The following is a 14,092-nucleotide window of genomic DNA, read 5'->3' on the forward strand; positions in this document are numbered from 1 at the left end:
GAGACCCCACACAGACCCTCACTGGAAGGGATGGATGACTAAACCCATTTACATCTCAATAGAGTCAGTGTGCAATTACTGCAGCCAGACAGTGTAATTATACTGTGATATTCTGTCATATTCCTCTTACTGCTGAGGCCATCATCCTGAATCCGGCTGCAGTATATTCCGCTTCTATTCAACTCATATTACTGGCTGTACCATATTATATCACTGCACCTCCTGCCTCCCTTTACGCCACAGCCTGCTATACACCCTGTGTGCCTCCAACCTCAATGTGGGGCGCATCGCTGCAGTCCTCTGCCCCCCCCCCCCAACTCTGCACCCCCCCGCCATACATACACCATACATCCTGTGTTCCTCCAACCCCTACCTCCATCTGTGGGGTGCATCACTACAGCCCTCTGCCCCCCAACTCTGCACCCCCCGCCATACATACATACAGCATACATCCTGTGTGCCTCCAACCTCTGCCTCAATGCGCCCTGCACCCCCCCACCTCTGCCTCAATGCGCCCTGCACCCCCCACCTCTGCCTCAATGCGCCCTGCGCCCCCCACCTCTGCCCCTCACTCCCCACACACAATCCTTTCATAAAAACACACAGGAGTTTAATGACTCAGTTATACCACAGCGAGATGACATTACAAGCCTATAAAGTGTTTTTACTGTTTTAGTGAGTAGCCTTTGCGGTTGGCAGGAATAGACTGTGTTGTGTTCTTGTTTCAAAGCCACACCCAGATGACTGCCACTCCCCCTCCCCCCCATTCATGAATTAGGTAGCCAGATGCACCCCAGGTACAAGAGTTCAAGGACTAGCACCGGCACCAGCTCTCCTAGTCCAGGATTGAGCCGCTGAGTCTAGTTCAGTCTAAAATATTACAAGAGTTCAAGGACACCTGAAGCCAGAGGCATATAGAGGCTGCCATAGTTATTTCCTTTTAAGCAATACCAGTTGCCTGGCTGTCCTGCTGATCCTCTAATACTTTCAGCCATAGCCCCTGAACAAGCATGCAGCAGATCAGCTGTTTCTGACATTATTGTCAGATGTGACAAGATTAGCTGCATGCTTGTTTCAGGTGTTATTCAGACACTACTGCAGCCAAATAGATCACCATGGCTGCCAGGCAACTGGTATTGTCTAACAGGAAATGACAGCCTCCATATTCTTCCCGATTCAGGATCCCTCCGGATACAAGGGTTAAGTAGCCACGTGCCCCCACATAGAAAGCATTAAATATCCCAGGTACACAAATTAAGTAGGCAGGTGTCCTCCAGAAACAGGAATTAAATAGCCAGGGCCCCCAAGATAGCTGTATTGGGTAGCTGATGTTCAGCCCCGTTTCTAATGGGGTGGGGGGTGCACCCAGGGCACAGGAGGAGGAGGAGCAGTGGGCACACTGACACAGCCGCTGGGTGGGGGGCACACTACTCCTGACTCCTTCCTCTCTCTCCTCAGGCCCCCGTCCATTGCAGAGCACCAATACCTGGCTACCTATACTGGGGGCACCTATATCTGGACACTGGGGGCACCTATACCTGGCTAAATATACTGTGGGCACTTATGCCTGGCTACCTACCTATACTGGGGTACCTATACTGGGGGTACCTATACCTGGCTACCTATACTGGGGGCACCTATACCTGGCTACCTATACTGGGGGCACCTATACCTAGCTACCTATACTGGGGGCACCTATACCTAGCTACCTATACTGAGGGCACCTATCCCTGGCTACCTATACTGGCGGCACCTATCCCTGGCTACCTATACTGGCGGCACCTATCCCTGGCTACCTATACTGGCGGCACCTATACCTGGCTACCTATACTGGCGGCACCTATGCTTGGCTACCTATACTGGGGGCACCTATACCTGGCTACCTATACTGGCGGCACCTATACCTGGCTACCTATACTGGCGGCACCTATACCTGGCTACCTATACTGGGGGCACCTATACCTGGCTACCTATACTGGCGGCACCTATACCTGGCTACCTATACTGACGGCCCCTATACCTAGCTACCTATACTGGCGGCACCTATACCTGGCTACCTATACTGACGGCCCCTATACCTAGCTACCTATACTGGCGGCACCTATACCTGGCTACCTATACTGGCGGCACCTATACCTGGCTACCTATACTGGGGGCACCTATACCTGGCTACCTATACTGGCGGCACCTATACCTGGCTGCCTATACTCGGGGCACCTATACCTGGCTACCTATACTGGGGGCACCTATACCCGGCTACCTATACTTGGGGCACCTATACCCGGCTACCTATACTGGGGGCACCTATACCTGGCTACCTATACTGGGGGCTCCTATACCTGGCTACCTGTACTGGGGGCACCTATACTTGGCTACCTATACTGGGGGCACCTATACCTGGCTACCTAATTAGCCATTCGTAAAGCGCCAGCATATTACGCAGCGCTGGACATTAATTTAGGTTACAGACAATATTTAGGGGTGACATACAGCAATATGACAATACAAGAATACAGGAAATCCAGATCACACAGCACAGTATGAGTACAAGGTAATGCTTAGTCACTGGAGGGGAGTATGGAGATCACACAGCACAGTATGAGTACAAGGTAATGCTTAGTCACTGGAGGGGAGCATGGAGATCACACAGCACAGTATGAGTACAAGGTAATGCTTAGTCAGTCACTGGAGGGGAGCATGGAGATTACGCAAGCTAGGTTCACTCAGATGCATAGCATGGGTGCACAGTAATGGAGGTGCATGATCAGGTAGGACACAAAAGGAAGAGGACCCTGCCCAAAGGCTTACTATCTAGAGGGAGAGGTAAGGACACGAACGGTAGGGGACCAGAATTCAGCTGCGGGTTTAGAGCACTTGTGAGGGGTAGTAGGCCAGAGTGAAAAGGTGAGTTTTGAGGGCTTTCTTGAAGATGTTGAAGGAGGGGGCTGCCCTAATGGGTGGAGGTAGGGAGTTCCATAGTGTTGGAGCAGCTCTTAAAAAAGTCCTGGAGGCGTGCATGGGACTGGGTGATGCGGGGGGCGGTTAGGCGAAGTTCATTGGAAGAGCGGAGTGAGCGGCTAGGTGTGTACCTCTGAGTAAGATCGGAAATGTAGGTTGGACAGGTTTTGTGGACAGATTTGTAGGTCAGACACAGTATCTTGAATCTGATTCTGGACTGGATAGGAAGCCAGTGGAGGGATTCTAGGAGGGGATCTGCCGTGGTGGAGCGATGGGAGCAGTGGATAATTCTGGCTGCCGCATTCATGATGGACTGCAGTGGGGCTGTTCGGGTCATAGGGAGACCAGACAGCAGGGCATTGCAGTAGTCAAGGCGGGAAATTATGAGGGCATGGATGTGGAGTTTGGTGGTGGCAGAGGTCAGGAAAGGGCGAATCTTACAAATGTTACGAAGGTGAAAGTTGCAGGACTTTGTGAGGTTTTGGATGTGGGGAGTGAAGAAGAGTGTGGAGTTCAGGGTGACACCCAGACAGCGGGCTTGAGAGGTAGGGCAAATGGTAGTGTGGTTAACAGTGACATGCACATCTGGGAGGTTCATGGATGGCCGGGGTGGGAAGATCATAAATTCCGTTTTGTCTATATTAGTTTCAGAAACCTAGCGGACATCCAGGAGGAGATGGCAGATAGGCAGGAGGAGACCTTGTCCATGGTAGTGGTGGATATGTCAGGGGTGTGAAGGTAGATCTGGGTGTCATCTGAATACAGATGATATTTAAAACCCATGGAGGAGATAACCTTGCCAATGGAGGATGTGTATAGGGTGAACAGTAGGGGGCCAAGGACCGAGCCTTGGGGGACTCCCACCGAGAGGTGGTTGGGGGTGGATGAGGATATATACGGATATATACGGATATATGGTGTGTTGGTTGGTTTGCCCTACTGCCTGTTGTCTCCTAGTTTGTCTGTATATTTAGGTGTATTTCCTGCAGGTAGCCAATAGATGATGTAAAATGATGGTGAGAGACTCTATACAGAATAGGCAAGGCTGGACAGTTAGTATTGGGGAGGTCGGTGAGGGGGGCTCTGAGCGCTGCTGGAGGTTTGGCAAGCGTTACAGACAGCAGTGTTTATCCCATGCATTTCCCTGTACCTGCACTGTTATATAAGGCTGGCAACGGAATGTGTTACGTCTGTTATTATCTTGAGGAAGTCGACATCCTGACCCCGGAGCGCGAGAAATGTCCCATAATAACAACCGGGATATCCTGAGCTTATCCTAACATCCTCTGTCTGACCCCAAACAGTGTAACCTGCCTACCTGTGTCACCCTGCAGGGGGAGGGGCAGAGTCTTAACTCCCTTCTGTCTGTATCACCCTGCAGGAGGAGGGGCAGACTGGCAGCTCCCTTCTGTCTGTGTCACCCTGCAGGAGGAGGGGCAGACTGGTAGCTCCCTTCTGTCTGTGTCACCCTGCAGGGAGAGGGGCAGACTGGCAGCTCCCTTCTGTCTGTGTCACCCTGCAGGGGGAGGGGCAGATTGGCAGCTCCCTTCTGTCTGTATCACCCTGCAGGAGGAGGGGCAGACTGGCAGCTCCCTTCTGTCTGTGTCACCCTGCAGGAGGAGGGGCAGGCTGGCAGCTCCCTTCTGTCTGTGTCACCCTGCAAGGGGGGGGGGGAGGGGCAGAGTCTTAACTCCCTGCTGTCTGTGTCACCCTGCAGGGGGGGGGGCAGAGTCTTAACCCCCTGCTGTCTGTGTCACCCTGAGGGGGGGGGGCAGAGTCTTAACTCCCTGCGTCACCCTGCAGGGGGGGGGGGGGGGCAGACTGGCAGCTCCCTTCTGTCTGTATCACCCTGCAGGGGGAGGGGCAGACTGGCAGCTCCCTTCTGTGTGTATCACCCTGCAGGAGGAGGGGCAGACTGGCAGCTCCCTTCTGTCTGTGTCACCCTGCAGGAGGAGGGACAGACTGGCAGCTCCCGTCTGTGTCACCCTGTAGGAGGAGGGGCATACTGGCAGCTCCCTTCTGTCTGTATCACCCTGCAGGAGGCGGGGCAGATTGGCAGCTCCCTTCTGTCTGTATCACCCTGCAGGAGGAGGGGCAGACTGGCAGCTCCCTTCTGTCTGTGTCACCCTGCAGGAGGAGGGGCAGGCTGGCAGCTCCCTTCTGTCTGTGTCACCCTGCAAGGGGGGGGGGGGGAGGGGCAGAGTCTTAACTCCCTGCTGTCTGTGTCACCCTGCAGGGGGGGGGGGGCAGAGTCTTAACCCCCTGCTGTCTGTGTCACCCTGCAGGGGGGGGGGGGGGGGCAGAGTCTTAACTCCCTGCTGTCTGTGTCACCCTGCAGGGGGGGGGGGGGGCAGAGTCTTAACTCCCTGCGTCACCCTGCAGGGGGGGGGGGGGGGGGCAGACTGGCAGCTCCCTTCTGTCTGTATCACCCTGCAGGGGGAGGGGCAGACTGGCAGCTCCCTTCTGTGTGTATCACCCTGCAGGAGGAGGGGCAGACTGGCAGCTCCCTTCTGTCTGTGTCACCCTGCAGGAGGAGGGACAGACTGGCAGCTCCCGTCTGTGTCACCCTGTAGGAGGAGGGGCATACTGGCAGCTCCCTTCTGTCTGTATCACCCTGCAGGAGGCGGGGCAGAGTCTTAAATCCCTTCTGTCTGTATCACCCTGCAGGAGGAGGGGCAGACCGGCAGCTCTCTTCTGTCAGTGTCACCCTGCAGGGGGAGGGGCAGGTTGGCAGCTCTCTTCTGTCTGTGTCACCCTGCAGGAGGAGGGGCAGACTGGCAGCTCCCTTCTGTCTGTGTCACCCTGCAGGGAGAGGGGCAGCCTGGTATTGTATGTGTCACCCTGTAGGAGGAGGGGCAGCCTGGTATTGTATGTGTCACCCTGCAGGAGGAGGGGCAATCTCTTATCCCCTCAACATTGTCTCATCTTGTTTCTTTTCTCTCCTAGGTCTCTCCATGATGTTCCATCATCCTGTATGACGAAGTGGATACCATGTCTGCCGCTGATACCTTACCCCCTCCCATCCCCCTCACCCAGAAGCCGGTCCGTATTATCAAAGCCAAGCCACCCAATCGCCCTCCTCCTCACCTGCCCCCCAAACCCCCACAGAAGCCCCCTCCTTGCCCCCAGAATGCCCCGCCGGCGGCCCCTCCGCCCGAAGCCGTGGAGTCCACTTTGGAAAGTTCTACCGCGGGGGTCTGCGTGAAAAAAATTGCCGGATTGTTTCAGAGAGACTCCGGAGGGGGGAGCTTAGAGGAAAGTCAGCCCAGGCTGCCCCCGAAACCCCCGGCGCTCCTGGTGAAGGTGGAGAAGTCTACGCAGAAGAAGGAGGAAACCGGGAACGTGAAGGCCAAGGCGGAAAATGAAGGAGAAGCGGACAAGTCTCGCCCACCACGTGAGTAACCCTATGATAACTAATCACTCTAATACATCGTCAAGGATAATTATCCATACATGTATACAAACCCTGTTTCCACTTGCACCCCCGCCACTTCCATGCTCAACCCTAACCACCTGAAGAATGGCAAAATACTACCGAAAGTGTCAATATTTTGTGTGACCACCAAACTGCTGATTTCTGTCAACTAAAGCCTTCCCTGGACAACATTGAGGTGATGCTAAACTGCCCAGCTGACGTGTATCTATCACTAGGCATGCAATTGACCAAGGTCTACATGCGGTGGTTTGGGGTGTTTTGGCAGTTGACAGATGGTGGTTAAACCATGTTAAAACCATCATATGTAGTGAGTGGTGGACAGTTGGTGCTCTCCTAGATCTGGTTTAACTGACAGTGCCATGCCACCCCCTACCTCCAGCTGCCTACACAATAAAGGTGTCCACAGGCAGGAAATGATTTGTTTCTGAGTGTTGTTGAGGTTCATGAATAGCAAATGTCCTGTGAGTCTTCTTAGTGCCCCTTCTCTCTTATGGTTCAATCGTGAACACTGATCTTGGTTATGGTGCGAGAGGCAGAAATTTTGATGTCCTTCGTGAACATTGACTTTAGTTGTGGTTGGAGAGGCCAAAGTTCTGATGTCCTTCGTGAACACTGACCATAGTTGTGTTTGGAGAGGCAGAAGTTCTGATGCCCTTTGTGAACACTGACTTTAGTTGTGGTTGGAAAGGCAGAAGTTCTGTTGTCCTTCTTGAACACTGACCTTAGTTGTAGTTGGAGAGGCAGAAGTTCTGATGTCCTTCTGAGATGGTTTCTGACCTGAAGGTTTGGTTGGCCTGTTGGGGAGGTTTAGGAGGTTGATGAATCCTGGAAAAGATCCTGGAGAGGTTCAAAACTGTTCCAAACCTTCTTCATTTGGAAGTAATGGAGCTGATTGACATCTGGTGTAGGTTCTCGTTTGTTCAGGTCATGGCATAAATTAGGTAGCTTCAGTTGGACAACCTTTGCTGTTCGAGAAGTCCTTTCGTCACTCATACTCAGACACCTCTCCATGCTACTTGTAAGACTGGTGAAACGACTAATGCAACAGACAAATTCTGTCCGATTTGAATTTATATATTTGACGATTTAAAGGAATACTGTAGGGGTCAGGGGAAATTAGTTGAACTTACCCGGGGCTTCTAATGGTAAGCTCCGGCCCCGCCTCCGGTTCACTTCTGGAATTTCAGACTTTAAAGTCGGAAAACTACTGTGCCTGCACAGCCACATCCTCGCACCTGCTGATGTCACCAGGAGTGTATTGCGCAGGCCCAGTATGGTCTGTGCCTGCGCAGTATGCTCCTGGTGACATCAGCAGGAGTGAGGACACGGCAACGCAGGCGCCAGAGCATCGGTGAGTGGGTGCGCGGGCACAGGATGTCTGCGGGAGACCATTAGAAGCCCCGGGTAAGTTCAACTCTTTTTCCCCGACCCCCCCCCCACCACCACCACCACAGTAGTCCTTTAAAGAACAACTGTAATGAGGGATATGGAGGTTGCCATATTTATTTCTTTTTAAACAATGCACATTGCCCGGCAGTCCTGCTGATCCTTGCCTCTAATACTTGTAGCCATAGTCCCTGAACAAGCATGCAGCGCATCCTGTGTTTATGACATTATTGTCAGATTTGATATGATTAGCTGCATGCTTGTTTCTGGTGTGATTCAGACACTACTACAGCCAAATAGAACAGCAGGATAGCCAGGCAACTGGTATTGTTTAACAGGAAATAAATAAGGCAGCCTCCATATACCTCTCACTTTAGTTGTCCTTTAAAGCACTGAAGTGAGAGTGCTATGATATGGAAGCTGCCATATTTATTTCCTTATAAAGAGACTCTGAAGCCTTATAAAATTGCTGAAGTTAAATCGCTGCATCCCCGCAGCAGAATGCTGTAATAAAACCCCCCAAATCCCAGGGCAAAAATCCATGACTTTTAAAGTTGTGGCTTTTGCTGCCCGGGGAGGCAGAGCTTAACGCAGTAGCTCTGCCTCCATTGGTGTCAATCCACGCGGATTTCCCCCTCTCCCCGCCCCTTTCAGTGAAAGAAGACTGAGAGGGGCAGGAAGAGGTGGTGATCAGCGGGGATTGACGTGCGTAGAGGCATAGCTACTACACAAAGCTCTGCCTCCACCAGGAAGAGCTCCCCGCATTTTGCCCAGGGTATTTGGGGGGTTTAATAACATTGTTCTGTCGCAGGAATGGGGTGGTTTAGCTTGGCTGATAGTGTCAAAGATAAATGTTAAATAAAAATAGCAATTTTATTAGGCTTCAGACTCTCTGTAAGCAATACCAGTTGCCTGGCTGTCCTGTCGTTCCTCTGCCTCTAGTACTTTTAGCCATAGCCCCTGAACTAGCATGCAACAGATCAGGCTTTTCTGACATTCTTGTCAGATCCGACAAGATTAGCTGCATGCTTGTTTCCGGTGTGATTCAGTACTGCAGCCGAATAGATCAGCAGGGCTGCCAGGCAACTGGTATTGTTTAAAAAGGAAACTAATATGGCAGCCTCCATATACCTCTCATTACAGTTGTCCTTTAAATGTATGTTGGACAACACCAGTGGCCTAGCAAACCTGACTGTGTTATTTTTCAAATGATGTGTTAGTGGATGATAAATATTTACAGCCTTCATCTGAGTCATGTCAAATATAGTGAGAACTGCTAGTAGGGAAGTGAATTATAGGCCATTGCGCCACGTGCAAGGATGTGTCTTTAATACATGCTGGACAGTCTTTTTATGTCTACTAAAAATAATAATTATTCCTGTGGTTACAACTATATCGTCATATGAGCCAGGTGAGGATTGCGGTTCCACTTAACAGGGTATATAATTAACAAAAACGTTTTCCCGTTTTACAACTAATATTTGTAATGCTCTTCAACCTCCCAAAAAAATCTCCCCCACCCTGTGTAACTGGTTTGTTCATTGCCAGAACTTTAGCTTTGTAACTCATACCTTTGAACAGCTTTTTCTTTCTTTTTTTTCTCATCTCTTCTGATGTTTCCTTTGATCAAGCCCCTGAACCCTGATAGAACCTCTGTGGTGACTGTTTCACTCTGTTTTTGTTAAAGCTCAGTACGGTACTGTAGAGAGAGAGTTCACGGCTAGTTGAGGTCAAGCTCAGCTATGTTGAATTCAGGGCCAGATTTAGGGCAAGGCCACCTAGGCCATGGCCTAGGGCACCACAGGAGCAAGGGCACCAAAGCAGCAGGCTAAACTGGTGCAAGCTTGAAAATGCTGCAATGCAGGGAGATCAGGCGAGCGCCTGACTGCTGTACTCTGCTGCTAGCTGCCTGTGCAGCAGTCACCTTGCTCTCTGTGCATGTTTGCATTGTAGCGGGCGTCTATAGACTTGGGCAGCTTTGGAGATAAAAAGGAAGAGGAAGCTTCTGCACTGGAGGCAAGCGGAGAAATGAGCGACACTGATGGCTGCTATGGTTTAAAGGCAAGCTGGCTACCTACCGGTACACTGAAAGGTGGGGTGTGGGAAAAGGAGGGATTAAGGGGTCATCTGGCTACCTATACTGGAGGGAAAGAGGTGAGGGGCCATCTGGCTACCTATAATGGAGGGAAGGGGGAGGGGTCATCTGGCTACCTATAATGGAGGGAAGGGCGAGGGGTAATCTGGCTACCTATACTGAAGGGAGCGGTTGGTGACAGCGGCCTTGGTCGGTAAAGAGTATAAAGAGTACAAATCCGGCCCTGCTTGAATTGTCAGAATTTAATTCGCATTTCAATTTTAGTCATCTGGTTGATTAAGTAGAACCTGTCATGGGAAAGTACAGTAGAATTCAAGCCTGCGAGTGTAATTAATCACGAGTATAGTGTGCTCAGAATCACCCAAGGTGGAAAGACTCCCTATTATTAATGTAGCCACGCCCCCTGTATGCTGCAACGTGGTGGTGGGTGGGGGGGGCTATGGGAATAAAACCCTCACAAACGTGGGGAGAACGCAATCTCCATGGAGATGGCGTCCTGTTGGGATAGTAACCTGAGATTCCCGTCACTGCATAGTGATCAGGGTGTCCCTGTGCTGCCCTCTGTAGGCCGGGAGGACTCCTGAGTCATAGAGTGATGGTGCCCATCTGTCTGTGTGTATCGGTGGGTTTCCTGATCTCGGCAGGCGCCGTTCCCAGCTCTGACTTCCTGCCGTCCATCAGGGTCATGTTGGGTGACGCACAGCAATCTTCTCTCTTGTGAAATTACTGTGAAAGTTAAACCAGCACTAAAGTCAGGAATTCCCCAGACTGCAGCCAGTCCCGTCACGTCCCGCAAAGCTCTCACTGCCCTAAACTTTGTGGGTTTGTTTTTATAACTTTTCTTTTTATTGGGCATTTTTAAGTTTTAAAATAAAACAACACTTACACATTGGGTGCGCTGAGAAACGTGTAAAATTGCATGATAAAAAAACGCATGTGTTGTGCGCGTTGTGGTGCGCTTGTTTTTTAAGCAGGTTTTGCTTATTGTAGCAGTAGTTGTCAATAAAGTTTTTTTTCATATGAAAATGTATTTTTTTTCAATTAGGAGTAAAAAACGCTTGTATGCGCTTAAAAAAGGTTACCCGTTCACTTGCATTGATGTGCGATTTACAGCTCAGCGCACAGAAATGCATGCAATGCTACGTTTTTGTAACGCAGCTCAGCGCAGCGCATAGATGTGAACCAGGTATATTAATTACATGGGAAAATCAGTACTTTGCAGAACACACGGGGCAATGCGCTGTGAAGGGCACACAGAAACGGCCCTGATGTGAACGAGGCCTAAATGGGCAGGAAACAGCTCAACAGCCTGAACAAACGACACTGGTAATATAAATAACTAGCCAACCCGCGTCGTAGCATATGCCGCATCTATCTATCTAATAGAGTACGTGCCTCAACCTTGAAGCAAGAAGAAGTAGGCTTTCCATGAGAAAATGTATGCGTGCTCAAACACCAAGTTTAACCCTTGCAAGTCTGGCTTTGCAAATCCGGCCTAATTGGCTATTCATGAGGCAATGCTCATGCAAATATGCATTTGCTTTCGCATGCCAAACTATGCAGGGTCCAAAAACCAATACCGCAAAGCGATCGCCCTGCGGGAATTAGTTCATGCTACATTAGCACTATCCAGGAGCGCCACGGGGAGGATTCCAAATGCCCCCATACAACCGGGGGACTGCGGGGTCCCAGGCTCTCTTACTGCCTGGGAACCACAGCGGCACCCCGGAGGGGGAGGCTGGGTGGCGCAGCTGCACCCCCCCCCCCAAGTGTGGTCAGCGCCGGGGAGAGCCATCCGCACCCACCTCCCAATATTAAAAACAGGCACTTACCTTAACGTCTATTGCGTTCTGCAACATGCACATTAACTTGGGGGCACCACATGAGAAAGGAGTGAAGCATGGGTCACCCCGAGCTTTAGAGCTCAGGGCTGGCTCACATACAACACTCCGGGGTGGGGGGAGGACAGGCGCAGACAACTCACTCCAGGGCTCACACCACTAGAGCAAGCCATCCACCACCTGCCTCCAAAGGATACAACTGCAAAAAATGCTTTCCATGAGAAAAATTTTGCGTGCTCAAACACCAAGTTTAACCCTAGCAAGTCTGGCTTTCCAAATCTGGCCTAATTGGCTATTCATGAGGCAATGCTCATGCAAATATGCATTTGCTTTCGCATGCCAAACTATGCAGGGTCAAAAAACCAATACTGCAAAGTGCTCTCTCGCTGCCTGGGAACCACAGCCGCACCCCGGAGTGGGAGGCGCTGGGGAGAGCCGTCCGCACCCACCTCCTAATATTAAAAACAGCCACTTACCTTAACATCCATTGGGTTCTGCTACATGCGCATTAATTTTCTCATGGAAAGCATTTTGTGCAGTTTGTATCCTTTGGAGGCAGGTGGTGGATGGCTTGCTCCGGTGGTGTGAACCCTGGAGTGAGTGCGCCTGTCCTCGACCCCCCCCCCCCCCCCTCTGGAGTGCTGTATGTGAGCCAGCCCTGAGCTGTAAAGCTCGGGGTGACCCATGCTTCTCTCCTTTCTCATGTGGTGCCCCCAAATTAATGCGCATGTAGCAGAATGCAATGGACGTTAAGGTAAGTGCCTGTTTTTAATATTGGGAGGTGGGTGCAGGCAGCTCTCCCCAGCGCTGGCCAGAGAGCCTGGGACCCTGCGGTCCCCCCAGTTGTATAAAAAGGGGGCATTGGGAATCCTCCCCGTGGTGCTCCTGGAGCACACCAAAAACTGCTAGCAGATCCGCAAAATGCTAGCAGATTTTGAAACGCTTTTTCTTATTTTTCTGTAGCATTTCACCTAGCATTTTGCAGTTTTGTAAAGCGTTTTTGGTGTAGTAGATTTCATATATTGTTACAGTAAAGCTGTTACTGAACAGCTTCTGTAACAAAAACGCCTGCAAAACCGCTCTGAACTGCCGTTTTTCAGAGCGGTTTGCGTTTTTCCTATACTTTACATTGGAGGCAGAAACGCCTCCGCAATCCAAAAAATGCCTCACCTCGGGAGTATGCGTTTCAGCAAAACGCCTCCCGCTCTGGTGTGCACCAGCCCATTGAAATACATTACCCAAGCGTATCCGCAGCCGCAAGTGGATCGCAAAACGCTGCCGAACCGCTCTGGTGTGCACTAAGCCGGATAGTGCTAATGTAGCATGTAGCAGGGTGACTGCTTTGTGGTATTGGTTTGTGCATGCATTTGCATTAACATTGCCTCATGAATAGCCAATTAGGCCAGATTTGCAATGTCAGACTTGCTAGGGTAAGGCCTCTTTTCCATGGACTGTGAATAGGCAGTGAAATGGCTCTCAAACTCTCACAACTGCTCACTGCTCCCTGGTAACTGCTCACTGCTGCCTGGTAACTGCTTGCTGCTGCCTGGTAACTGCTTGCTGCTGCCTGGTATCTGCTCGCTGCTGCCTGGTATCTGCTCGCTGCTGCCTGGTATCTGCTCGCTGCTGCCTGGTATCTGCTCGCTGCTGCCTGGTATCTGCTCGCTGCTGCCTGGTATCTGCTCGCTGCTGCCTGGTATCTGCTCGCTGCTGCCTGGTATCTGCTCGCTGCTGCCTGGTATCTGCTCGCTGCTGCCTGGTAACTGCTCGCTGCTGCCTGGTAACTGCTCGCTGCTGCCTGGTAACTGCTCGCTGCTGCCTGGTAACTGCTCGCTGCTGCCTGGTAACTGCTCGTTGCTGCCTGGTAACTGCTCGTTGCTGCCTGGTAACTGCTCGTTGCTGCCTGGTAACTGCTCGCTGCTGCCTGGTATCTGCTCGCTGCTGCCTGGTATCTGCTCGCTGCTGCCTGGTAACTGCTCGTTGCTGCCTGGTAACTGCTCGCTGCTGCCTGGTATCTGCTCGCTGCTGCCTGGTATCTGCTCGCTGCTGCCTGGTATCTGCTCGCTGCTGCCTGGTAACTGCTCGCTGCTGCCTGGTAACTGCTCGCTGCTGCCTGGTAACTGCTCGCTGCTGCCTGGTAACTGCTCGCTGCTGCCTGGTAACTGCTCGCTGCTGCCTGGTAACTGCTCGCTGCTGCCTGGTAACTGCTCGCTGCTGCCTGGTAACTGCTCGCTGCTGCCTGGTAACTGCTCGCTGCTGCCTGGTAACTGCTCGCTGCTGCCTGGTAACTGCTCGCTGCTGCCTGGTAACTGCTCGTTGCTGCCTGGTAACTGCTCGTTGCTGCCTGGTAACTGCTCGTTGCTGCCTGGTAACTGC

At 51.6% G+C, this 14,092-nt stretch overlaps 1 protein-coding gene across 1 annotated transcript in view; it reads left to right on the top strand.

Annotated features, from left to right (window-relative positions):
- Positions 1 to 14,092, top strand: part of LOC137562503 (ephexin-1-like) — a 120,791-nt gene that overhangs the window by 13,855 nt on the left and 92,844 nt on the right. Inside the window, exon 2 of the mRNA XM_068273900.1 lies at positions 5,905 to 6,352. Within this exon, the coding sequence (XP_068130001.1) occupies positions 5,950 to 6,352 (403 nt within the window). The 5' untranslated portion in view covers positions 5,905 to 5,949. The remainder of the gene's footprint in view (positions 1 to 5,904; positions 6,353 to 14,092) is intronic.

This window comes from Hyperolius riggenbachi, chromosome 3 (assembly GCF_040937935.1).
Source record: "Hyperolius riggenbachi isolate aHypRig1 chromosome 3, aHypRig1.pri, whole genome shotgun sequence".
NCBI classification, from domain to species: domain Eukaryota; kingdom Metazoa; phylum Chordata; class Amphibia; order Anura; family Hyperoliidae; genus Hyperolius; species Hyperolius riggenbachi.